The 27,924-nt window shown below is 26.3% G+C and overlaps 1 protein-coding gene across 3 annotated transcripts in view; it reads left to right on the top strand.

Moving 5' to 3' along the window:
- The window catches only part of LOC129966743 (E3 ubiquitin-protein ligase MYCBP2-like), an 84,754-nt gene that overhangs the window by 13,377 nt on the left and 43,453 nt on the right, over window positions 1-27,924 (top strand). Inside the window, exons 15-40 of one of the 3 annotated variants that reach the window (XM_056081296.1) lie at window positions 1,205-1,357; window positions 1,944-2,148; window positions 3,541-3,713; window positions 5,156-5,326; window positions 8,322-8,444; window positions 9,007-9,088; window positions 9,812-9,941; window positions 13,765-14,017; window positions 14,226-14,304; window positions 14,392-14,466; window positions 14,724-15,064; window positions 15,901-16,028; window positions 16,585-16,676; window positions 17,961-18,095; window positions 20,404-20,487; window positions 20,628-20,724; window positions 21,438-21,630; window positions 21,767-22,053; window positions 23,094-23,363; window positions 24,367-24,462; window positions 25,172-25,267; window positions 25,622-25,831; window positions 26,093-26,227; window positions 27,145-27,323; window positions 27,480-27,616; window positions 27,768-27,868. In XM_056081296.1, the coding sequence (XP_055937271.1) occupies window positions 1,205-1,357; window positions 1,944-2,148; window positions 3,541-3,713; window positions 5,156-5,326; window positions 8,322-8,444; window positions 9,007-9,088; window positions 9,812-9,941; window positions 13,765-14,017; window positions 14,226-14,304; window positions 14,392-14,466; window positions 14,724-15,064; window positions 15,901-16,028; window positions 16,585-16,676; window positions 17,961-18,095; window positions 20,404-20,487; window positions 20,628-20,724; window positions 21,438-21,630; window positions 21,767-22,053; window positions 23,094-23,363; window positions 24,367-24,462; window positions 25,172-25,267; window positions 25,622-25,831; window positions 26,093-26,227; window positions 27,145-27,323; window positions 27,480-27,616; window positions 27,768-27,868 (4,025 nt within the window). Of the gene's footprint in view, window positions 1-1,204; window positions 1,379-1,943; window positions 2,149-3,540; window positions 3,714-5,155; window positions 5,327-8,321; window positions 8,445-9,006; window positions 9,089-9,811; window positions 9,942-13,764; window positions 14,018-14,225; window positions 14,305-14,391; window positions 14,467-14,723; window positions 15,065-15,900; window positions 16,029-16,584; window positions 16,677-17,960; window positions 18,096-20,403; window positions 20,488-20,627; window positions 20,725-21,437; window positions 21,631-21,766; window positions 22,054-23,093; window positions 23,364-24,366; window positions 24,463-25,171; window positions 25,268-25,621; window positions 25,832-26,092; window positions 26,228-27,144; window positions 27,324-27,479; window positions 27,617-27,767; window positions 27,869-27,924 lie in introns of all 3 variants that reach the window. The other 2 variants (XM_056081297.1, XM_056081295.1) reach the window with 2 other exon arrangements.

Here is a 27,924-nt window from a genome sequence, read left to right as displayed (position 1 = left end):
ATTGAAAAAGCCTGTCAAGCATGCTAATTTTAAATTACATTCAAAACCAAATAAAATTTTTACAAAAAAAATGATGTATTATAATTCAAATATTGAATGATTATTTACTGAATACTTACATCTTAGTATTGTTGATAACTTACTTAATTTGATACATTTAATAAAATTCTTGTAAATTTTAGCCAACATTTATTTATTTTAAATCTTATTAAATAAAAATAATATATATACTATCATAAAAGTATCTTTTGATTAAAAAAAGTCAATGAAATGTAAATGCGGTGCCTACTTTAAAATAATAAAACGTTTTAAATTTTTATAATTCAGTTATAATGGTAACTGCAGCATTTATATTTTAATAGAAGCATTTATATTTTAATAAATTATAAAGTTTGTGAGTGTAATATGTATTATAGTGAATAGTAATAATAGTGAGTAATAATTCATAACAAATATTAAGGTATTGAAATGAAAAGCATTAAATATTTTATCATTTTAATGGAAATAACATAAATTTCATAAGTTAAAGAATATTTTTCTACTTGAACAATAAGAATTAAAATCAGTGAGGATGGTTTGCTTAAAACTTCCTTGCTTAATCTCCAATAAAGACAGGCACAATGCCAAAAATATGTTTTTCAAACTCATTTTCAATCTAAACTTAGAAATTTATCAAAATCACTAGTTCAAATTTTTTGACGATTACAGTACTTCTTTTATGAAAAGTAAAAATGCTAAAAAGATGTCTTTGCATTCATTTTAAACTTTCATTTAAAATCTTTTAAGCAAAAATTGTATCATCAAAAATGATATAATGCTCTATTAGTGATGTATGTACAAAAGTTACAAAAACTCTGTATTATAGGATTTAGCTCATTAAAATTTGTGCTGTGCCATATTTATTTTTCATCTTTTTTATTATTTATTTATTTGTAGTATTTTAAATTTCTTTAGTGAATATAAATTGTTAAAAATATTTTTCATTTTTAAAATAATGAAATATTTTCTAGATTTTATGTCCATTAAAACAATATGTAGGCCAAGAAATTTTAAATTATTAATTTTTAAAATTGAAGTTTATGTGATCAAATGCATTTTTAAGATTTTATGCTCTGTGATGTAATTAATGAATTCATTAGATTTTTTGAAAAATTTTAATACCACTTATAGTAACCTCAATTTATGTTATATCAACTGTTTTCAGGAATTGTGTCTGATATAAAAGAACCTGTTACGCAAGTTGCCTTAGGAAAAGCACATGTGCTTGCATTGACAAATAAAGGCCATGTTTATACCTTTGGTATAAATCATAAAGGACAATGTGGCAGAGAATTCATTCACGGACCCAATAGAGAAGGTAAACATAGTGTAGTAGAAGGTAATCATAATATTTTTTTAGTATCTTAGTTTTTTTACAATTATACTTCTATTCTTTTAATGAGAATTTAAAATGGTTTGAAATTTCCATTTTCTTACTTGCAGAATTAGGTTGTCATAATATACGAAATTTTCTTTTATTGAAAACAGAATTACAGAACTTAAATCTGTGTTATCATTAAAAAAAAAAAAAAAAAAATCTGTTACCATTTTTTAAAAGAATGATATTTTTTCTAAAGTAGTCTTATTAACACTAAAGCTACTGCTAGCAGTTAAATGATTGATTTCCAATGGGAGTTCCAATGTATCAGTGAAATACCAGTACACTTAGCATTAAGTTATCAGTATGAAAGTGCAAAGCATTCTGATGATTATTTTATAGAAATCGATTTATGAATTTTTAAGTAGTGACATTACTATTTGTATTTGATTCAGATGTCTTACGAGTCTGTTGCATTATTTTGCTATTTTATTTATTCATATTAAAATGAGTGACTGCAATTTAATTTTTTTTGTAATAAAATCATAATTAATTCAAAATTTTAATTTCATTTTGTTCATTTCAGCACCTTTACCTATTGCTATGGCAACAGCAAATGAAGAAGATGGTGAAGATGAAGATGTAGAATCTGAAGAACCTGACATTATATGTCCTGCTGGCAGGCATCAGTGGAATCATGACCATTGTATGGTTTGTACAGTATGTGGTGAATGTACTGGTTATGGAGCTAGTTGTATTGCTAGTGGTAGACCAGACAGAAATCCTGGTTTGTAAGTATTGAATGTTGTACATAATTTATTTATAAAGTACTACTTGATTACGTTTTCTTAAAAGTTTTCATGCTTTTGCTACAACTGAGTCTGCACATTTATTTTAATAATTGGCTTAACTTATGAACAAAAAAAGAAATCATTTTTCAAAGTTTTATTAATTTGACATTTTCATTATTCTAGCAGATTTCAGATATGTAAGAGATAATTGAGAATCTACAAAATTACTTGTATACTATATTTTGATTTTACTTGTTTGTTATTGTTTGAAGTGATTTATGCTTCACTTGAATGAGGACAAATTAAAAATGAGTGAACTCCCCCCCCCCCAAAGCAATTATTTGATTGTTAGAAATGAAATTAATGTATAAATAGTTGATATGGACCAGTATAATTTTAGATTTATGAGAAGAGGCAGTGGTTCCCATGAGTTAAATATTGCTGTAGTTTGCTAGGATTAAAACAAAACAAAACAAAACAAAACAGACAAACAAATTACCTCTGTTATTTCTATGTGACAAGTTAAAAGGTTTATTTGCAGACTTTTGTCTTTTTTTAATAATCTCCTTTTCATTTTTACTTTTTCATATACAAAGTTTCTAGAAAGTATTGTTAAAAAAATTCAAACTCAAAGTTTTGACAAATCTCCTATAGTTTGAACCTTGAGTTCAAAAGCACAATTTAAAGAAATGTCTGACTACCTGTCTTTCTGTGACAAAGATAACTCAAAAATGCTTTGAGCTAGACAGTGAAATCGGGTATACAGCTTACATTCACCAAATTTTTTGATTTCCATCAAAATCTTAGTAAAATCTAGTCAGAGGAACTCATTTGTATGGCTGTTCGAATATAAGTTAAAACGATAAATACAAAATGAAGATAGCTATATGGATAAAATTCAGTACACTGATTACACATTTGTAAAGTAGACACCTATTAAATTTTGAACCAAATCCAACAAGGGGTTGAATTTTCTCAGTGTGTACTTTCAGAAACAAGTAAATATGATAGTTTAAAAATGCAAACATTTAAGTATATCAAATTTGGTATGTGATTTTCTGAAGAATTCACAACTGTAGTTGTGTATCAAACTTTGATTTCTGTTGGTTCGGAAAAAAATGCTTCTATAACACAAATTCGATTTTCGGATACTATTAACAGCTTGCCAGAGATTAATTGCAAAAGTTTCACCAGTTATCACATTATAGATTTAGTAAAAATGCTAAATTTATTTTGTAACTATTGTACACCAGTGCCATGCCTGCCTTCCATTAGATCCATAATTTTTTTCAGAAGTGGGGGAATAACACTTTTATTACAGAGTATTGAAAATTTTAGGGTGATCACTCTTATTGATTAGTAATCTACTCTTTTTTATAATAATCTTTTTAGACCCTGTGGTTGTGGTGCTGGAGATTCTGGTTGCATAGAATGTGGCTGCTGCAGAGCCTGTGCTCGTGAGAATGATCAAGATGTTGATGTGGCTGCTGCTTGGGGGCAGTTGGTTGCTGGAGGCTTAGTGGACAATAAGCAAGCTGATATTATTGTATTTGATGTGAGATGCGGTGAGTATAATTATTTGTTTTCATTCTAACTGATTTTATGCAACATAATTTTCTGCTCTTCATGCGTTCTTTTTTTTAAAAAAAGAGATGTAATAAATTGATCATTAACTTTAGAAATATTCCATTCTGTCTACCTTTTTTCTAGCTGAAATTTAGGAATCAATTTAAAAATGAATTCTAAGAGTTTATTATTTAGTTCAAAAAGTTTGAAAATATGAAAAAAGTAAATTCATATGCCTAATGTTGCATATTAAATGTAATTAAATTTATAGTTTGCTCATTCTAATAGCAAGCCTAAATCATGATATATTGCTGAAGTGAGCATGATATCTGACCTCCCCCCCATACTATCATTTCCTTTTGACAAATAATGATGATTACTTTTTTAGTTTTCATCATTTTTATCACACAACCCTGATTTATTAAAAAAACAAATAATTTTTACTTAAGTTTTATATTTGTAAATAAATTTGTTCCAAGAAATGAGAAAACTAAATCCAATATAATATCCTTATTTCATGTGAGAGACATGCCATTTGTACCTACATATGTTCAAAAAACATTTATGACTAGTTACCTAAATTGAGTTTTTTTAATTGAATTTTTTTCTCTTAATTTGGTATAAAAGGAGAAATCAAATTGGTCAGAGGAAAAAATTAATGACATTTGATTTTTCCCCTATAAATTTTTAATATAAAAGTAGATATTACAATGCTAAATTTTTGTTAACATTTTTTTGAAATCTCTTCTATGGTATTGATACAAAGCCAATAAATTATGAATTTTTAAATAATTTCATTATCTGTAAAATAATGTAACAAATGAAGTAAAACTTAAAATATTGAAGCTTACTGCAAATAAAAACGTAGGTAATATAAGTGTTTTGATAAGTAATGTTATCATTTTTATTATGCTTATTGATGAAAATCATTGAATTTCATATATAGTAAAACCTATGGGTCGTACATGAATTTTTTTTTTTTTTAAATTTGAAATAAGTAGTTTTGGAAAACTTTTTGAAATTAAAGAAATCAAGTTTAAGATTTAATTTTTACCAAACGAATTCTCCAGTGTCCAAGGTAATTATAATCCAAATCAGTTTTGGTAATCAATATTCTAGGTATACCATCCCATTCTTGTTGAACTCTTAAACGTATGTATAATTTTAGAATTGAATAGAAAAATTAGTTTAATGCAATAAAGAATTAATAATTTTTTTTGTCTTAGTTACAAATTTTATCTTTTTTTTTTTTTTTTTTTTTTTAGAAATTGTTTTGGGATTAAAATTTTTTTCTTTTGCTGCAAAATAGCATTTTTTTTAGTGGTCTTATGTTTTTTTTTTTAATAGGGGATGTTTATTTTGTTTGTTTTTTATTTTTGTTGTTTTGTTCAATAAAAGTTTCATGTTTTTATTTTTGAGGCATTAATTAAATGATTAATAGGACGTGCTGGTGTGCGTTTAGAGGATCGACTTCGGCGGAGAATTGAAGAATACAGAGTGAGACAACGTAGAAAGCAAATGTTGCAGTCTGTAAAAGCTATGAAGTCGGGTATTGCTGGGCTGAATAAACTTCGAAGTGATGTTCCTGAGAAAAGTTCCCCACCGATAGTTGGTAAATATTTCAAATTATTTCTTGAGTTGATCATGGACATTTTTCATTCATAACATATTTTATTCAAGATGTAATATCTTATATATTTACCAACTATTGAATTTTGTGGGCCAAATCAGTAATATATTATAAGGATTGTATGATATTCATTTAGATTAAAGAAGCCAAAATTAATTTATTCATTGATAGGATCAAATTGTCCTTTAATATTGCCTTGGTTTCTTGATGAGAAAGCTACTGTTTCAAACTTTATTTCACTAAGGATCTGCTGTTATAGTTGTAAAAGCATGTTAAATCTTTGTGGGTTACATATGTTGAATGTGTGGTGTGGAAGCTTGAGGGTCATTACTGATTTAGATGACACTTTTATTATTTATCCAAGATTCCAAATTACAGGGATAGCCAAAATTAAACTTTTTGTAGCCTCAAAACAAGACGGTAATTTAATGAATTTCAGTTTTTTTAAAAAAAATTAAATTGCTATTCATGTTTTAAATCCTGTCAATTAATTTAAATGATTCGAAATAGAAATATTATATGGTAAATAAATTTCATAAGTTCTACAGAAATTGAACTGGTAAATTTTTATATTTCTGATTTGGTTCGGGTTTTTAATATTTTGTTGAAGTCGTTTTTGATTTATTGGCAGTTTGTTGCAATTGTTTTAAATTATGATATATATAATATGTATTATATTAAAATATATTTAAAAAAATTCATTAGCTTTTTAAAAAATGCTTTAATTTTATTATTATTATTTTCAAATATTGAATCTTTATAAATTCATTCTGACTCCTAAATAAATTTCGCCTCATACCTAAAGCAGGAGAGTATTAAATGCAATAAAAGGTTCTACATGATTTTTATCTTTAGTCATTCTATGCAATGTTTATGATAAGTTATTAAGATATATTACAGCATAAAAAGTATTATTTTTTGAAAAATTTTGGTACACTGATGAGTGTTTTCTCAAGTGAAGATTCATGTGAGAAATGTAGTTGTGTTATCCAACATATTACTCATTTTCTTTCCATGGGATGTGCAATAAATTAGAAATAAATAATAATTATTAATTAATTATAGCAATGCATTTGATATGTATTTTTTCTTGATGCAATACATGTGCATGAATTCATATAATCAGGCATATGCATTTTAGATAGAAGTGGGTATAAATAATCAAGAATGTCCAGCTTGTATTCTGTAAACATCTTGCAGTTTTGTAGTTTTCTGAAGATATATCTCTGATTTTATTTGAATAGTTTACCTAAAAATATGTTAAAAGAATATAAATGAAAGGAGAAAAAATATTTATGCTGAAGATTGAAGGCATTTTTTTTTTGTTTTTGTTTTCCTTTTAATATTTCATATAAGGTCTTGCTTTCAACCTTTGGTAATATTGCTCCTGTTGGTGTTTGGTGTAGAAATTTGAAGAGAGGAGAGGATGCTGCTTTAGGTGTTTTCCTCATCATCTGATCACAGTTTAAGATTATGAGGTCCACCCCAAAATATCTTGTGTACTTTCAAAGTGGAAAATCAATGTAAGAAAATGTCAGGCTAACTTTTATTGAAAAGAAATCACTGTTTTCCTCCTAAATTATTCACAAAAACAAATTCCAAGGAAAATTGAAACAATCTACTTTGTTGTAAATCTGGATAGGCAGTTTACATTTAAAGATTTTATCTAAAAATTTAAATGAAATTTCAAACATACCAAAGTCATTTTTTCCCCTATCATCAACTCAGAATCTAAATGGTTTAAAAAAAAATTCTTGTTAGTTAAACATAATTTCAAATCCTTATCAATTAGCTACACATTTGCCACCTGAGCAAGAACAGCAGAAACACGTATTAAAGAAATCGAAACTTTGAAAAATTAAATAATTTGCAAAATTAGTTATATGTTATAGTTTGTCTGGAATCCTAATATTTGAAATAGCTTTCAGTTAACCTAAATTAATTATTTCCACATACACACACAAAATGATTCGTAAATAAATATATTCAGAAAGATAGTCACTTAAAAAAAAACTAGAATTTACAATGACAAATATCCTAAAGATTTGAAGCTCCACTACACTATCATGATTTTTATGCAGAAATGAATTACTGATTTGAAAGTGCAAAGATTATACAAATTACATGTAGGTGCTTTTTTCTGATTTTTTTTATTGAATCGATTAATGAAATTAAGAATGTATTATTTCTAAGATTGAGTTTTAGTTTAGCTATATTAACATCCCGTTTCAAAACAATGCTAGAGCTATTTTGGGATGACCCTTATTATTCTAAATTGTGGTCAGGTGATGAGGATGGTGTTTGAACTGGTACCTTCCTCTCTAAGCTTTCACACCACTGTAGGAAGACATTTGGCCCTTATGTATTTAATGTGTACCAGACTCACTTCCATCATAATTCTTCATTGAAATAAGATCTCAAATCTAGAATTCTCCAGTTCTGAAAATGAAACTTTACTATCAAGAATTAAGTGGGATTTCAAATTTTTTAAGTGCCACTAAGTGGAATGCCATATTTTTTTCAGCAATAACAATACCTAGAACTTTCAAGTTTAACAACTTTCTGCACATCAGCAAAAATGAGGCATAAATATCATTAAATTAAACTTGATAATGGTAACTTTAAATGGAAACTGTACACATTCAACATATAGTGTGTATTCAGTGTATATTCAGTGTTTATTACCAAGAAAAGTTGTGATCATTTGTGAATAAAATATTTAAGTGGGAATTATCTTTATTCAGGGCCTAATAATAACCTGTGAGCTAATAATTTCATTTCTGCTACGACAAAATAGAATAAGAAAATTTGTGATACATTGGTCTTATTGAAACCATTTGACATTTGCTGTTGAAAATTGTCTTTTAAAGCCATTTGAGCCATTAATATGGATTATTAATATTTGTTATGTTAAGAGAAATTAAAATAATAATTATTATTGGATTCCTTAAACTAAATATGATTTTGAAATTTACAGATGATGTTGTTGGTAGTGATCAAGAAAGAGAAACTACGAAGTTAACATCTTTGCCACCTGCTCGTATTCTTCTACCTACCGAATTACCTGTTATTCAGATAGCTTGTGGGCTTCATCACAATGGTAATAAAAATTTCTGCATTTCGTTGTAATAATTGTTATGTTGGTAGTTTTGTTTTTCTGCTATAATAACCAAGTATGATTGAGCAATTTTTATCTGAAGTTCTAGAAATAAATCATATATTGATTGATGTTTATTTAAATTCACTCAAACTTAAATTCAATTCACATTTCAGAATTTTTGAAAATATGGTATCATTTGGCACTGAGTAATTATTTTTATGTATATTTTTAATGTTTTATAGTTTATGTCCAATGATTCATTTGCTATGCTTTTCCGTTTTCCTTTTTTATCGAGCAATTTTGAACCCAGAGGATTTGATTATTGTATTTATATGATATTTAATATAAAATTTACGTTAAATTTTTTCTCCTTATAACTAATTATTTGTTCATTTTGGAAATGTAAGATGTTCTTGTTTATAAATGTTGTCAAATTACAGATTTGCAAAAAATATTTATTAGAAACTCTCATAAAATTTGAATGGGCTTTTATATGTGAAAACACATCAAGATAGATTTGAATTCACTTTTACTAATCTGAATATTTTAATTTATTTTTCAGTTCTCCTTATTCAAAATGGTGATGTTTATACATTTGGAAATAATCAGCATGGGCAACTTGGATTAGGAAATTTTCTTATTCGGTAAGTTTTTTAAAACAATATTTCTTAAGAAATACTTTAAATAAATAAACAAATAAAATTTCTGGAATGCCTTTGAGATTAAATTTAATTTTAAAGACTAGATTAAAAATCGTGTGGTTAAAATTAGAGTACATAACCAGATAGTATTAATTCTTTAATATTAAATACCAATTTACAATATAAAAAAAAAACCCCATTGTTATGCTTTACCCTCCAACCTGCCGATCAGTTTGACTGAATTTCTTTCCGTATTGAGAAAGGAGGAAACAGATAAAATATGTCTGACTATAATTGAATATTTAAAAGTTGATTTTTTTCTTCTTTTATTTTTGTGGAGTAAGAAAATATGCAAATCCTTAAATTAGTTACTTTAGAATTGAAAATTTAAACCAAAACAGATTGGTGTGATTGCTTATATGATTACAATATTTTATGTATTTATGATAGTGTCTTTGAGATTTTATTTTTTGTCTTTTTAATTAATTATGTGTTAGTTTTTTAAATTCTAAAACAAATATTTAACATATATACATTTGATATGTTCCTTAAATTATAAAACGCTACTTATAAGGATATATGATAATGAGCAGGATGTTTTTCAAAGCATTTTTATAAGAAAGAAGAACAAATAATAAGATTTAAAATATTTTTACACAATGATATCTGAAGATTTTTTTTGTAATGTTTGTAGTTATAAATTCTAATTTGGATTTATCTTTATAGTGGAACTCCTACTCTGGTGAAATTTCCTCCTTGTTACACTTCTACCTCAATAATTCAGGTTGCTGCTGGTAGTTGTCATACAGTTTTACTTAATTCACAGGGACAAGTTTTTACATTTGGAAGCAATTCGGTAAATATAAGTAATTTGCAATGTTAATCAGGATTTTGTATTTAACTTATATTTTTCAAAAAATTATTATTTAGATTGCTCAAAATCCTCTTACCATCAGAATGAATTATCAACATTAATTTTTCTTATCTGTGTTTATACTCTGTTTCACCCTAACTTGGCAGTAGTGTATATTCTAGGCATGCCGAATCACAGTCGCTGTGAGGGGAACTGGGTTACTTTAAACTATAAAGTTACTAGAAATGCAGATCGCTGGCGGAACTTTATCTCGCAAATTTTTCGCCAAATAGTAAATATTTATTAATTTTATTATATTATCATTTTAAATCAGAGAATTAATTTTTTCCTTATTTTCATTATTTTGTTCAATATTATTAATACATTATTTTAATAAATCATTAAAGTTATTTCATTTCGTTTCATCGTTTCTCAAAAGAAAACCCTATAAATCTTTCAATATTCTGTAAAGCATAGTTCGGTTAATGTTTTAAGAAAAGATATCTGTATCATCGTTCACGTCTTTTAAAACTTTATCCAGTGTTGGGATCTCATTTCTACGAATAAATGCATGGATTTTTCGTCAGATACAGGATAATGTAAAATCATCATATTTTAATGTAAAATCATCATTTTTACATCATCATATTTACTTTTTCATAAAATGACCTGAATGTTTACCTACTGAGCCTGGCTGCTTCTTTCCAGGGGTACTTAAAGGACTGGATGCCTTTATTTCTATTTTTATGTTGCACTTTTTGTTGATTTCACTCGTCTTGAGCGAAATCGGTGAGCACAGCGTATTCGGTGATAACACTTTTTCTTTTTCAGACATTTTAGAAGTGAATAGAAATGACGAATCGTATAAATATTCAACAATCAAAACTAATAACTACTAATGTGATTAATAGTATCAAAAATATCAGCTGGTAAAAAAGCGAGAATAAAAAAGTACGAAAGATGATAATGGTTGGGAACTAAATGAAGCTAAGTTGGCGGAGACGTAAAAGAAAAGCGCACCAAATATTTGACCTTGAAGACCGGTTCTAGCCAAAGTGGAATTCATTATGTCAATCGTTTCGTTTTATTCGTTCGCTTTATTTACAAATACTTAACAGATAAACACTTCTAACATGAGAATAATTTTAAATACATACTGATAAAAAAAGGATTTCTGTAATTTATGATATTATTTGATATATTTCTGAGCATTTTAACTATTTTAAAGTCGGAATTGATGGGGAACTCTTTCCCAACACGGAGCGTCACATTTTCTGCCTTTTACAATACTGCCAAGTTAGGGTGAAACAGAGTATAGTTTACTTTGATATTTTTGTTCTATTAGGTTACAAAATTAAAATGTGTATTTAATATTTTATAGAATGTCACAAGTTTGGATGGTTTAGCATTTTATTTCTGATTTTCATTGATTTAAGCTTGTTAAATATAATTAGTTATCCATTAAAATATTTGGGGGGCTGTTACTTATAGTGTCTATAGTTTATAACACTAATGATTCTTGATAATATTTATCTTTTGTTAATACAGAAGAATATGTATATTTTTAAGACATTCAATACACACTCTCATGTACTAATTAGTTTACTTTCTTTAAAAAATTAAATAGACTAATACATTTTTTTTTTTAATATCTGAAAAAAATTCACATTTTTTTTAAAAAATAAAGTATAAAACAGAATTTATCTGAAAAAAATTTGGAAGCTATTTTGTAAATTATCTCCTATAAATAAGCCGAGTATTTTCTGAATATTTTCATATATGTGTTTTTTTGTTGAATTAATGAGTAGTGTATAGTGTATAAAAATTATAATGTTACCTCATTAAATAAAAACAAACTATTAGCTTGTCTCAACTTAACAGAGAAGGTATATTTGAGACCCAATTGTCACAGAAAAGCAATGAAGTTTGCGGACATAGTGTGTACTAAATCTGTTATCAGATTTAATATGCACCTGAACATCATCTATTTGTTGCTGTAGTATGAAAGTTTAGAGTAAAATACGAGATCAGTGTCATTCTCATTACCTGACTATATGTTAAGTTTTTAAGATTCATCTCAAATAACATTCTGTAAATTTTAAATAGATAATCTAATAAATTAGACATGAAATTAAAACTGTTCTTTCCATATTTATTATTTTGAAATAGAAAAGCCCTGCAATGGCAGCAATGTGAGGTAGAGTTGCAAATATTCCCATTCCTTTGGCCTGCATTATTATTGGATGTGCAAATCCCTTCTTTTTTTTAGCTTCAAAATATTTAGATAAGTTTGATTTTTAACTGGTAAACTTTGAATGATTTATTGACGTATGAGCAAAGCTAAACATGAATAAAAATTAGTATGGACTAAACTTCATATTTTATTATGCTGAATTTCAAAAAAGTTTAGTGAACTGAAGTCTGCAATTTTTATTAATTTATATTCCTTCTGATTCATTATATTCCTATTTTATGGACTAGCTGGAGGTTATTGTTAATATTTTCACTAAACATTTTTATATTTTGAATTTGTCTTTGCATTTTTTTCTATTAGTGAATGATTGTTTGTTTCAATCGGTTTTAAGTCATTAGTTTTGATGTGAATTTTCGGATAGAAAAGATCACACTACAAAAAAACAAATGAAGGGAGAGAAAAAAAAAAAAAAAAAATGCACATTGGCGATTTTTATGAAGCCAAGACACTTTAAACCAGATTCATTTTACAGATAATAAAAACTTGATTGATTGCATATATGAGAGTAACATGATTGAGATGGATGTAGAATAATTAGCAAATTGAATTACTTTAAATGCAGTATCAAGAACTGTCTTGATATAAGCTAAATCATTGACAAATTTCAAGGAAAATTATACATGTTTTATTACTTAGATTCATCATTCTGAATTGATGTAATAAACTTTCAATCAAAATTTTTGTCTAAGCAAACCCCTTCAGGAATGGTACCCCTTGTACTGGAATTAAAAGAAAAAGTTATTATCATGTTTCTTAGGAATTTAAATCCCAGAAAAGGATTTCACAATGGCATTCATCTTCTATTATTTTTTTCTGGGGGAGGATATGATATCTGCATAGATTCTTTCATAATCCAATGGGGGTGGGGGGATACAATTTTATTGACAAAGATTGGTCTAGCTCTATCTGGTGTTCAGCTTTCATTCGTACTTAAGTGTTATCGTTAATAGCAAATTTCAAGGAGAGGCATTTTAAAGAGGAAAAATTAACTTTTTCTGTTGGAGATCTTTATGTTGCACCATCAAAATGTCAAAATTTGAGCCATGTTAACGGAAAAATCCACACAACAATGAGTATTGTCAAATGATTACTGATTTTTCACAAAGAATATACTATATTACATATAGGAAATAATATACTACAAATTATGATTTTTAAAAAATTTTTAAGCACTCTACCAGTATACATGAGATTTTTTACTGTAAGTTTTGGTAGTATTCTGTGATAGTTAATTTTAAGATATTATTAACTGGATAACTTATCTGGATGGGAACAGCTCCTTATTTTGAAATAATTATTATTCTTGTTATAAAAGGGTTGTCTAAATTTGTTTATAATTATTGCTCTAATGAAAATTGTGTTGATGTGTTATGCATATATTGGTCTGCTTCAAAGATGTTACAATTTAAATCAAACAGTTGTTGTTATGTTTGAAATTAATGTTATATGAGTGCAGTTTTGTATTATTTTGTTTCTTGCTATCCGTTGGTTTCCTTTTCAACTTTAAAATCTTCATTATTTATTTTTTTCAATTGAAAACTCTCATTGTTAATTTTTTTCTTTTAATTTCAGAAAGGTCAGCTGAGGCGTTCTCCACCAAATTCATCAGTAGAAGAAAACAGAAAAGATCGCAAAAGAGGTCATGACAAGGATAATAATTGGAGTGCTGTTCCTGGTCTCATAAATAATATTGGAACAAAATTTGGACGCAGAGCTACTTGGATTGGTGCATCTGGAGATCAAACATTTGTCAAAATTGATGAATCTCTCATTAATTCCCATAGTTTGAGTAAATCTAGTGTAGTTTGCAGCAAAACTTGTATAGGTAAGTAATTTTTTTTTTTGTTCCTATTTATGATATTGATGGTTTTTTTTGTCTTGTATAGATATGACTTTTCATTTAGTATTCATTTATAATAATGGATTTTAATAATAATAGTGATAAACTGATTAAAAGAAGGAATTTCCTTTTGCTTATATAACTATTTTGATATTTGATTTTCTTATTCTATATTCTTTTTTCATTTATTCAGGTATTATTCCCAACCAATCGGAACAAGCTTCATCATTTAAAAGTTTAGTTATTAGTAAAGCAGATGGTTCTTGTCGAAGGTATATACTATTTCTTTGAAATACTATAAAAAAAATTAAAGTTTTTAAATGTTTTTTTTCCCTTAAAATATTCTTTTTTCTCTTTAGTTTCAGCTCAGCTGATCAGTTAGAATTAAAAGATAGTTCTGTGTGCCTTGATAGTATATATAATGTTTTATGGAGGTAAGCAGTTTATGTATTGAATTGGTATGAATCATGCTCTTTACTTTGTGTAGCATATTTAATTTTAATTCATTTCTTGTTTTCAATTAATTAATAGCTGACAGGCTGTAACTCTTTATGTTGTTGCTCTTATTATTTTTATTTTAATTTAATTACTGCTGTGTGAAAATGTCGTAAAGTATTATTTCAATTGAACGTTTTGCAGTTTTTCATGAAGAGATTAGATGTTTAATATTGCTTTGATTTTTTTTTCACAGCTTTTCTCCATCATCACAAAGAATTTCATTATATAACATCATCATCACAGAGCTTCAAAATTTCAACTGCCCATCTAGCAAAGTTTCAGTTAATTCAGGAGCTAATAGTAAGGACTGTGATCTATCAGTTCCTCGAATTTTAAACCCAGAGCATATGCTTCCTTTCAAGCCGGGAGTACCTATAAGTCGAGCTCATGCAGCTCTCAATATTATGAGCAGTTTGGACACTTTAACTTCAGCTCAAGAACAAAATCTTCAGGTGCTGACTGATGATCGCAAGAGACAAAACTTGAGCAAAGTGTATAGCAAGGAAGATTTTTCTGTTGTCAACAGATTTGATAGTAAGCTATTTTAGTTACAGATAAATTAATTTAATGGGTTATTTTAAATTGCTGAGTTTCATAGCAGCTAAATAATTTTAATGTTGATATTTTTTTTTCTCTACAGAACAGTAATATTTTGCAATTTTTTAAAAATTTGCCTTTTCCAACTTTCCAATGAAAAGTTTTTGCTTTCCTTATTTATTGTTGAGATGAAAATTGCTTTCCTTCAGGATTTTTATTTTTCTAAAATTTTATTATTTCTGTGGAATTCACATGTCATTTTTAGAGAACCAGTTAGGAATATGAACTATAAATGTAGTTTAGATGTATGTGCATTTGTATCCAATTGTTTTGAGAAATTTGCAATGCAAAATATCCTTTAAGTATTCTGAGAATGCCTTGTTTTCAAATAGGTCACCAGTCTCTGATTATCTGTAGATTACTAATGATTTCATTAGATAACTAGATTTTTTTCTATTGATTTATAGCAACTGATAAATTGATAGGTTTAAGCTGGAAGACTTCATTGTATTCTTTTTGATGGATGCAATACAGTTTTAAAATTCCATGCTTAGAAGAATTACTGATTCTTTGAAAATTTTGAAAATACTTAATAATGATTTTTTTTTTGTTTGATTCTTGTATAAAGTATACACGGAAATTCCATGTAAGCTAGTTAATCTTTTTAAGGTAAACTTACAAATCTGAGAATCCCCTTTTTTAGTTTCTTTTAGAAACTGAGGAAGAATATCATGTAGAATTAGTGATTTGAATATAGTGACATTATTTTTTTCTGATAAAAAATATTTTTCATCTTGTTTATTTTGTATTGAGTTAATTTATTTTTTGTTTAGGTCATGGGGGAGGTTGGGGTTATTCTGGCCATTCCATTGAAGCCATTCGATTTATGGCCGATACAGATATTCTTTTGGGAGGTTTTGGTCTGTTTGGAGGCAGAGGAGAATACACTGCAAAACTTAAGGTACAATTCTGAAGGTTTATTTATTTATTGATGAATGTAAATATTTAGTTTACTCTTTGTTTTATTTTATTTAATATTGTTCATTAAGAAATAAAAGCACCTTTTCTTAATTTATCAATATAAAAAAAATGTGTTTTTGAAATTAATTGTGCTAGTGATAGTAAGTGTACCATATAGAAATTTGTATTTCGTCCCTAAAAGTCATTTAGTAAAAATGAGATAAAAAAAAGGAAAAAGGCATGAATGTCAATTTCAGTTTGCTTCTTTAATTTCTATAAACTTTTCTTGTTTTTAAATGAACATCTCTCACAAAAATTGAGCATAATATTAGATAATATACTAAATATTTATATTGTAATTAAATTTTTAGCAGCTCTAATTCTTGGCATACTAGCTGATCCAAAATTGGAATATTCTCTAAAATTCAGTATGTAGCTGCATATAATTGTTCAGCGATATAATTTCAATTTTTTTTATTTTTGAGTTTTTAAAAAATTTATTTTGGTGAAAGATTTATTAAACATTTTTTTCAACCATATGTTACAATTATTTTTAGGTGTTTGATATTGGGCCAGAAGGTGGAGACCAAGAGATTGATGGAGATCTTTTAGTTGAAACAGATGAAATTCCATATGAATGTGGAGCTAGGTCTGTGATGAGCTCTTTAAAATGATATATTTTATTTTATTCATGGTATTAAAGAAAGTATCCCATTTTTAGATAATAAAAAAAAGGACTTTATTTTAAAAAAATACATAATTAATCATCAATACATTCCAGAGAGGAAGGGAGAAAGTAAGAAGGGGTAAAAAATATGTAAATGTATTCAGAGCTTATGTGATTTCAAAAGAAAATTCTTTCTTAATTTGGCTAATAAAATTTGTTTTCTTATGAGCATATAAACTCAGGAACATTTGAAATGAAAGAAAAGAAAAGACGGGAAAATTAATACAGAACATTGCTTATCAGGAATAAATATCTTGTTGATAATAATTTTTTTTTTTTTTTTTTTTGCATAACTACTATTGGACTGACATTAAAAAAATAGACCATTATCCCTTTCCCCCTTATAGAAAACAGTACCAGAGTAATTGAACAATCCTAGATTAAAGATCTATGGTAATATACATATTTATACATGAAATTATGTATGCAATATTTCTATATATATGAAATGATTTTTTTCTCTTTCAACTCAATTAACTTCTGTTTTTGAATTAAAAATCATAGATTAATTGATCAACCCAACTATACTTTACATTTTTAATTATTTGATATATGGAGTTTAAAAATTACTGTATATATATCATTGAGGGGAGGGGGGAATTTCATAACATTTAATTCTGTTCAGTGAAAAGAATCTGAACTTTTAATTTTATAAAAGGTTTATAACATTTTTTTTCACTATAGTGAATGTGAATTAAAACTTTTTATCAACAGAGTTGTTCAGATACTTATTTGATATCAGATTTTTTAATCTATCTTGTTTAAAAAATTAAATTTAATTCATTTGTCCCACAAGTATTTATAAATCTAAAATCTATGGCCTTCCTATATTACAAAATACCAAATTGACTTAATTGAAATTAGATTTGGATTGTTAATTTATATGTATATGCACCTCTACTTCCCCATGCTCTGTTTCAAGGAATTATATTGAATTTTTATATGCTGTTTATCTTTAGATATTGTATTGATTTGATATTTTTTTTCATTAATTTATTGTATAATTTATTTTACTGATGAATTTCTTTTTATTATTGATATTTATAAATTTAAACTTTATTGTGTCTTTTGTTTTATGCTATCAACACCTTACCTTGTTTTCCCAATTTATCAGAATTTCTTTTAATTAAAAATGAGATATTGCTTTTGATTACTTAATGTAAAGATGAATTGAGCTTCACTGTTATCTGCTGTTTTTTAATGCAGGCATAAATATCCAATGTTATTTGATGAACCTATTCAGCTTACTGCTAATCGATGGTATGTTGCATGGGCTCGAATATCTGGACCTAGCAGCGATTGTGGTTCCAGTGGACAATCTGTAGTTACTACAGAAGATCAGTAAGTTATGCACTTCTTATTTATAGATTTAAGTATATGCTAATTTAAAATCCTGATAAAATGTTGACTTCTCGATATTGTTTGTTTCATGCTTTTGTATAAATTATATGAGTATGAAATATAAATTATATGAGTATTTAAGCTTTTTCTGAAAAGTTTATAATAAATTAAAACAAAAATAATTGAAATGAGATTTCATTGACAGTAGTGCATAATAATCAATTAACAAAGTTAATTTTTTTATTGTTGTTATTTTTTACTTTTGAGGAAAGAAATTTGATTTTATTACTTGTCATTTGCTGTCTTGGAATATTGTCTATTATTTAGTGTTACATCAGTATATCTTCATTTTTATTTTTGACAGATCATTTTTATTTTAGATTGATAGTTACAGATGCCTTTTCTTGAGTAATTTTTCATAAATTGACATGAACTTTTTAAAAAATGAACATTGGAATTTATGGTAATTAATAAGTGAAGGCAATATAAGCCATAATTTTAGATACTTTATGAGCATTATATTGTATTCAGTCATTTTCTTGAAGGTGATCTTTCAGATAAAGGATTTTGAATTACTAATTAGTAATAAATTGCTTTGTTTAAAACTTCTAGGAACTTTTCATCCCGTTTACATTTTTGTGTATTTTACTGATGCATTTGTTGAGATCTGTATATAAGCTGAGAAAAGTCCAAACAAACAATAGTAATTTTAATACTGTAGCTGTATATCCTATGATTTCAATGGGCTAGAAGTTAGTTCATTTTATACGGCATCCCATAATTTCTATGGGCTTGTATTAATTATTCATTATTATAAAGCAGGTGATTATGTCCCAGATTTATCCAAATTTCTGGATTTTTTACTGACAAATTTTCTTGAATTTCGTCTGCCTAGACTTTAGAACTTTCATTATAAAAATTATAATTTTTTTCAAAAGATAACTAATTAAGTTAACAATTCATATAGTTTTAAATGAAACCCTAAATAATGAAAATTGAATGTTTCTCTAATAAAACTCGTGTCTTTTTTTGCCATTATCCAAGATGGTGGCTGTCAGGCGAATAGGAAAAGAAATTAAATGTATTTATAAAGAGGCATGCATTAAATGAACTGATTATATGCTAAAAAAGTTACCTTTATAGAAATTTTTTCAAGTTTAATAGTTGAATCCTGCTGTATCTAGTGAAGCAATAAGTTTCATTGCTTAGACAAAACTTATAGATATTGTGTTAATTACAATTAATGAAAAGTTGTTTTACCAAAAAATCAAAAACTATCAAATAGTTATACAATTGTCTTAAATTGGTTGAAGTACTCAAACTGAAAGAAGATGCAAAAGTTCGTTTCACTATCCAAGTTATATCATGATAAATTGCAAACATTGTTGAGGATGGATTACCTCTATGCTGTGCAGCCTGTAAATTATTATTTATTTTCTTTAAACAAAAATGCTCTTGAAGTTTTGAGATCAGAAACTTTTACAAACTTCACTGTTCAAGGTTTTGTGGAAAATATAATAAATCTCATCTTTGTCCATTCTCTTCTTTGTTTAAATTCCTCTTCATTGTCTGCTAATATGGATAGTTTAACAAACTTTTTAGTTTCTACTTGCTAAGTGTTTGGAAGAACTAAGTGAAAAACTGTTATTTGATCAACTGTATTTTCATTTATTGTTTTGAAAAGCTTAAACACAGTAATTCCTTGAACTGTTTGTCCTTTCATGTAGCTTAGATTTTGAAATTATTTTAAAAATATTGAGAAAAAATACTGATTAATCTTGTATGATGTAGTGAATTTTCAAAATTGTACTTTTTTTTTTTTACGCTGAGTGAAATTGTTTTAAAATGTACATGTATATTTGAGCATCACATTAACATTCTAAATTATTAGAAATATGTCAAATTTTTTATTACTTACTAATTTCCAGGATGATTGATATGGAATCACAATCGCATCTAATTACATTATGTTATACAAATCCTTCTAAATCTTTGGATGATAGGCCATGGGATTATACTAATACAGCTTTGATACAGATAATAATTCATTTTAGTTTGATGAGAATTTTTATTTATTTATTTGAATTATTATTAAACCTAAAGAATTATTATTAAACCTAAATAGCCAAATAATGGAAGGTTAAATATATAGATATAATTTATTGTATATTAATGGGAAAACATATAAAAAACACCATTTTATAATCAAATTTGCCATGTTAAGCTATAATAATAATTAAAAAAAAACTACATTAAAATAATGGGGTTTTGAAATTTTTGATACTCAATATTATATGTTCTATTTTAGGATTATATTTTATTTTAAAAGTTCCAAAAAGTCCAATAATGGAACTGATGTTAATGCTGGTCAGATTCCACAACTTCTTTACAGGTGAGCTGAAAATTTATAACATATTTTAGCTAATTTAATTTTATCATCCTGCAATTGAATGTTTGTTTCTGTATACATTTTTTTTAAAATGCATTGTTTGAAATAGAAATTATTTTCTCTTTTCTTATAACATTTTGTAGGACCATAACACCTGATAGTCAAGGATTATCCAAACCTAGTAGTGAGATTGAGCCAGTGACAGTTTTAACTAAAGATTTCTCTAGAACAGTTACGCCTGTAAGTTCATTTTTCTATAATGTGAATATTATATATATATATATATATATATATATATATATATATATATATATATATATATAGCTACTAATTATCAAAAAGTTTAATGCATAGGCATCTTTTCTTCATTATTTTAAATTACCTGCATGAATTAAAATTTTTCCCAAACTCTTACAAGTACACATTTTAGAATCTTTCAAATATGTTTTGATGCTTAGTTTGATTTTGCAGTTCAGACAGTTGTAGAACATAAATGATTATCAGTTACTAATAATTCATACATTATTTTGGTCTAGATTTCACTTGATGGTTTATTTGAAAAACTGAAATACCTATCAAATGTAATGAAACTGTAACATTTATTATTTCAAACATGATAATTTTATGTATATACATATAATGTGAATTATTCTGAGGTATATTTAATCATCTTGGGCATTTTAATTTTAGTATCATCATGCTGAGATAATTTGCATTATTTAAATATTGTGAGATAAAATTGGTCATTCTGCAGTATTTTATAATAAAGCAAATAAAATTTTAATAAATTCAAGTAGAGATATATATATATATTTTTTACTTAAGAACTTAAAAATCAGTTTTCTTAATTTTAGGGTTTTATTATTTTTTAAGAATTTGATGAAACAATTTTGATTTCTATTCTAATTTTGTACACATTGTTTTGAAATCTTTATATATTTTATTTGTTTTAGGATTGCTTCCAGTCTCTTTTAAAGCTCTTAAGGTGGGCTTGGCAGTCTTTCAAAGCAGGATATTGTGAAACTATATTAGGATCTGCAATGCCAGCCGTGGCTGCTCTTATAGATTTAGAGAGACTTGAATATATTTGTACTTCTTGTTTGCACCTTTTAAAAATTTATATCAACGAAATTTATCCAAATGGCCGTAAGTATTTTTTTTAATGCTATAAAGATTTAATATTAAGAAATAGATATTTAGTTAAAAAAAATTTTTTCTTAATGGAATATCTCACTTGATCTTTTCCTTGAATTTCTGATATTTAAATTTTTTTTAAATATAGCTGCATCAAAGAAATCGAATACTGAAGTTCCAAAGTTAGCAGAATGCGTTGCAGATGTGCGAGCACTTCTTCAACACATTCTTTCTGACCGGTTACCCAGCGCACAAGTGAAAACATCATTTTCATCCATTCCTTCTTCATTGTCAACTTCAGCACTTCTTGTTAATTATTTGCAAGCAATATTAGAAGAATGTCACGAGACATTCTTATCATGTTATCATGCCTTCTATCCGAGTTCTCAACTGAAATGGAGAGGACTCTGTGATTTACTTTTAACTATAGATGTGGTAGGTATTTTATTGATATCACAGAAAATTTTCTACACACTTTTTTTCACAATTGATATAATTTCTGTGTCATTTTTCTTTGCTGTTAACTTATGTATTAAAAATGTTGTTTTTTTAATATTTTTTAAACTACACTTTCCACTTTGTTATATTACAACAAAGTATTGTTGGATAACTTATTAAAGCTGGAAAATTAAAAGGAAGTACACCATCTGTAAATGAAGTTATTAATCTTTCCCTGTGGGTTGAGAATGGCAGAAAAAATATTTTTTATTCAAAATATCTTATTTCTTATTCAAATAATGTGATTTATTATTAAATTATGTATGTTTGCATTTTAAAATTATTTTGCCAGTAATTGGTATCCAAAAAATTATGAAAACACTAATTAGCTTCAAAACAGTTTTTTTTTTTTTTTTTTCCATTGCAGAGGTGTGTAGTTTAAACATTAAATTTAGAATATATGCAAGTTTATTAATTACATTTTTTTAATAAAATATGTTGTCCACAACAATTATATTAATATTTTATTGTTAGACTTTACTTAACTCATGATATATTTTTTAAATTAGAGTCTTATTATTACTTCTATTATTTAAATATTTCAAACACATGAGATTATTGTGTTAGGAGTATTCTTTGTATAGTTATTCTGCTTGTATTGTACATCTATTGATAAGGTAATTGCCTATTTCTATGTCTTTCACCATTGTTATTGTTAAGCTCTAATCTAAAGATTTCTTATAAAATACAAATTTCTTAGTAAATTTTATATCATCTTGTTTCTGAATAATCATTTATATGCTGTAACAGGGGATAAATAAATGTTTCTGCAAACTATGTCTGACATATTCATCATGATTTGTTTTTAATTGCATTATTGATTCATGAACTTCAGTTCAAACCATCACTTGTTTATCCAAATAATATTAAAAAAAACTGAGATGGACAGTCTTAATGATGTTTTTGATATAAGTATTGCTATTAATTGCTTGGTCCTATAGGAATGTCAAGTGAGATTTTTAAAAATTTGTTTACAGCCATGGGTTGAAGAAACAGTAGAAGGTGATCATTTATTAGCTGCTGTGTTAGCCTCCTTATGTGCTTCATCCATTCGGTTGACCTCCACACTTCCTATTACATTGGAGATTGATCGAACTAGTGATTCCTCTCCTTTGACCCCTGAACAGAACCAAGATGCCAGTCCTTCAGCCTCTAATGGTCACACTCAAGAAATGTCACCTGGTGTTTGTGGCTCTGAAGTGGTGAAGTATCCTGTCCTTGTAGATTGTGTGAACACCAGGTCAGAGGTAAGAAAGTGCTTTCTGTAAGATAATTAATAATAAGAAAATAGAAAATTTAAAATGCAAATTTCTAGTGTAGCATTCAAATGGATTTATTAGAATGTTTCAGTGGAATGAAATATATCATGGATTTCACTGACAAATTATAGTGATATTAATAACAAGATATCATTAAATTTCTTGGAAAATGTTTTCATTAATGTAATTTATCCTACTATGTCCTACTGTCTAGTGCAAAATATTAATTATACCATAGAAAAAATATCTTCAAAGCTGAATAAATACATAAAATTTGTATGAAGAATTTAATTTTCAAGATATTACTTGAGAGTGTAAAACTATTTAGAGCATAACTGTACAATGTTTTAAAATTTCCATTTTTAATATATAATTATTAAAAAAAAACTCTCATGTTTTTATATAATTAAAGTTTTATAGCATTAAAATATTACATTGTTTTTTTGTTTTAATAGCCTTCTCTGATTTTTCAATTTTAATTTGAGTTATCTAGTCTATATCTATTTTGATTAAAATCTCTATAAATGTAAAAAAAGTGGTTTTAAAAATTCATGTAATTTTAAAGCATATTTTTGTAAAATTATAAGTAGTTGCTTTCAAAACTAATTTTTTTCCTTTCAAAGTAACCTTTTATGTTTATAATCTTTACTTAGTAATATTATATAAAATCTATTTTTATTTATTTATATTAATTGAAAAAAAAATTACAATAAATTAAAAAAAAGTTGTGTAGTTAAAAGATTCTGACATTTTTATTTAGAGCAAAAAATAAGTTATTAAGTTTATATTAAAGCAGTAATTTTTATCGCATAAATTTAATTAGCAAATTTTTCTTCTTACCTTATTGGATTTCTCTTTAATTATAAGTGCTTTCTATGTTTATTTCAATAAATGTCATCTAAAGACTTAATCTTTCATTATTTGCTATTTATAATTATATATTTTAGTGTGTTATTTTGTAAGATTTATGAAAATGAATTGCTCTTTTCAGAGAGAAGGCTGTAATCCTGGACCTTGTAGCTTCAGAGAAGTTTTAGACCGTTTATTATCAATTGTTAAACAACCTTTAGAAGCTATGTTGCATCAGGTAATATTTATTTTTATATCAAAGTTGTCCCCTCTAATTATGATTTAATTCCTAATTTTTAAACCTTCAAAGTAGACATAAAATTCCAGTTGGAAAAAATCATTAAAGAGTATAAAGAATTTTATTTTGTTTAAGTTAATAAAAGCATTGCTAAGAAAAATTACAATACCTGAATTTTTTGCACTACAGTAAAGCTATCAGAGATATTCAATAAACTAATATTAAACAATTTAAAAAAATTGTAAATCCTTGAATACACTATTTTAAATTGTTTAGATAGCTGTTTTGTGGTAGACATACTAATCAGCTCTTGCTCAATCCAACTTTTCATTGGCTTAAAAAAATTAAATCATATTGTGCTTATTATCCTATTTTACTAAATATGACTGTTAGGACATGGAGATTGTATCAAAATTTATAAATCGTAAATTTTTCAGAAGCCTGTTTATCAACGTATAAAACACAATTCTTTACATTATTTATAGTGTTTTCCCATGTGAAAGTATGTATACCTGTGTCAAACAATCTTTTGGGTCATGTGTTGAGTGAATACTATATATTTTTTTAACTTTACTTTTTACTATATGTGCTGAAAGTATTAAAATAATGAATTTTACATTTATATTTAATAATATTGTAAAATTATTTTATCTTTGTAAAATTGTTTCTATTTAAAAGATTGTTATATCTTTTATATCTTAATTTACAGGAAAGTGTCAAGCATTCCTCAAAATTGATAACTAATGCATGTGGTTTCATAGCTGTTATAGTTGCTGAATTATCTTATCAATCTGCTGGAACAGTGGTTAGTTTTAATTTTTTTATTATGTGTGTTTCTTTATAAAACTGGTTTATCTACTTTAATTCTTTTTTTTATTGCACCTATGGTGGGAATCTGAAAGAATGAAGTTAAATTCTTAAATCTTACAAAAAGTATTTTACTTTGTAATATAATTTCTATAAAAAAAATGTAGCTAACCTTTAGAAATTACTTCAATGATATGACTGAAAAGATTAGAATGTATTTTAAATTGTTTAACTAATATTATCATTGTTTTATAATAAAATTAATTATAAAAATAATAATATAAAAATAATGAATATGCTGATTGCACATTCACCATTTTATAGAGTTCAAAATATTATTTTCATATTTCAGTTGGACATGCATGGAACAAGTGGACAAGTTTTGCACATCACACCATCACGATTCACAAAAGTGAGCCAAAATAGAACTTGGAATACTGGAAATGGATCACCTGATGCAATTTGTTTTAGTGTTGATCGTTCTGGCATACTAATTGCTGGAGTTACTGTATATGGTGGAGTTGGAAATGAATGGCATTATGAATTAGAACTCTTGGATGATGTTAGTTGACTATTATTATTATTATTATTAATATTTAAACATTATTGATAGCATAAAATACAATGCAATTATATATATATATATATATATATATATATATATATATATATATATATATATATATAATAAGTTTATATTATATATCGCAACCTTAATAAAAATTTTTACTTACATTTATAAATGCATTTTATGATAATTAGTGTATTGTATGCAAAGAACGAAAATATTTTATGTATTTAATATTAAAAAAATAATTTTCAGCAAAGTGGTTCCGTTGTTGATCCTTCTCATACACAAAGGTGGAAGACTCTGGCTATTGTTCGAGGGACATTTGGACCTGAGGACTGCTATGGTGATGTAGCAGAGATAAAATTTGAAAGACCTGTCCCAATAAAAGTAATACATTTATTTATAGTTATTTGTGTGTTGATTTTAAAAATGTAAGTTATGTATTGGATGAAATAATTTCTCATAGCAAATACATAAACATTTGTTTTTGTACTAATACTTGTTTTTGTAATATACTAATGGTGCAAAAGTGAAATTCAACTATTAAAATAAATATCTGTATTGAATATGAACAAAAGTGGGCAAGAATGGTTTTTGGAATTGTTTAGCTTATATTTTAAATTTAATCTGATTTCTTATTTGAATAACACAAAAGGACTTATCTTCAAATTCTTACAATTTGATTTTGCAGATAAATTTGCAGATAAATAAATTCTTATGTTTTATGATTAATTATGTGTTTACAGATAAATATTTATTTTACAATCTCAGCAGATATGAGAAACCCTTATGCTTCTAAAAATATAATTTTTCTCTTCCATTCTTTATAAATTTCATTTAAATAATAAACACTTTCCATAATACTCTTTTTTTTTAGTAAAAATTTATTTTCTAATTTCAAAGTTAAGAAAACTTTAAAGGTTTGTGACTGTATTTGAAAAGTTTAATCACAAAATCTGTGGTCTGTAATATCATTATTTTAGAATATATGCGTTATTCAATATAAATATGAGAAATAATAAGAAAATATGAAGGAATCTTTAACATTCAGCTGCATAATCGAGTTTGTGATAATAATGCTTACTGTTAACCATTATAACTTGAAATTCTTGCTTTGAATAATAATATTTGATGCCAGTAAAATGTTTTCTCAGATAAGTTGAAAAGTTATATTTCAATTTTTTAAATTTGTTTTTAATACCCTTGGTTGGAAAATTTTAAATAATTTTAAAATTACAATTTTTACTTTTTAGTTTTGTGCCAGTTATTTCCAAATTTCAGTATGTTATTTTTCAAAATTTCAGGAAAATGTAAAATATGCAGTAAGATTAAGAAATCATGGCTCTCGCACTAATAATGGTGATGGTGGACTTTCTCAAGTGAAAGGTCCAGATGGATGCATTTTTACTTTTACAGACTGTTCTTTAAGTTTTAATGGTACAAATCATACCAGAGGTCAAATACCACAGATTCTGTATTATAGGTAAGCAATTTGTAAAAATTAACTGATTATTCATATTAAAACTGAAGGATAAATGTTTGAGCTTTGATGTTTAAAAAAAATGTCAAAATCAAATGTTAATGCTGTATCTTGTTTTTCATATTTTTTTATAACATTACATTTAATTTTACATTTTAGCACTCCTCAGGATACAGAAAGTGTTCAGAATACAAGAGATTTGGCTGAATTACAAGCCAGACGAAATGCTCTTTCTATATGTAACTCGGTTGTAAAAATGGGTGCGGAACTCTTTATTAAAGCCCAGTCTGTTGAAGGTATGCTTTCTGAAATCTTTTGTGTTTTTTTTTATCTTATTATAATAAAATCTTTTTTATTTAAATATAGATTTGAAGTTTTTCTAAAAGATGATTTAATATCATGTTCACATTTTTTGCTATTATTCTTAACTAAAGAAATTTATTTCAGATTATGATGTCCTTTGTGCATTTGGAACATCTCATGTTGTTACCATGCTTTTGCCTTTGATTTTTGCTCATTTGGGACCTGTGGCAACATCTGATCCAAGGGTATGTTTTTATAATACTTTCTCCTTCTTTAGCTTATAAATGATAATTTCCTCTAT

The sequence above is a fragment of the Argiope bruennichi genome, chromosome 4, assembly GCF_947563725.1.
Source record: "Argiope bruennichi chromosome 4, qqArgBrue1.1, whole genome shotgun sequence".
In the NCBI taxonomy this organism is placed as follows: Eukaryota; Metazoa; Arthropoda; class Arachnida; order Araneae; family Araneidae; genus Argiope; species Argiope bruennichi.
The sequence above is the reverse complement of the archived record's forward strand: the minus strand, read 5'-3'. Positions and strand labels throughout refer to the sequence as shown.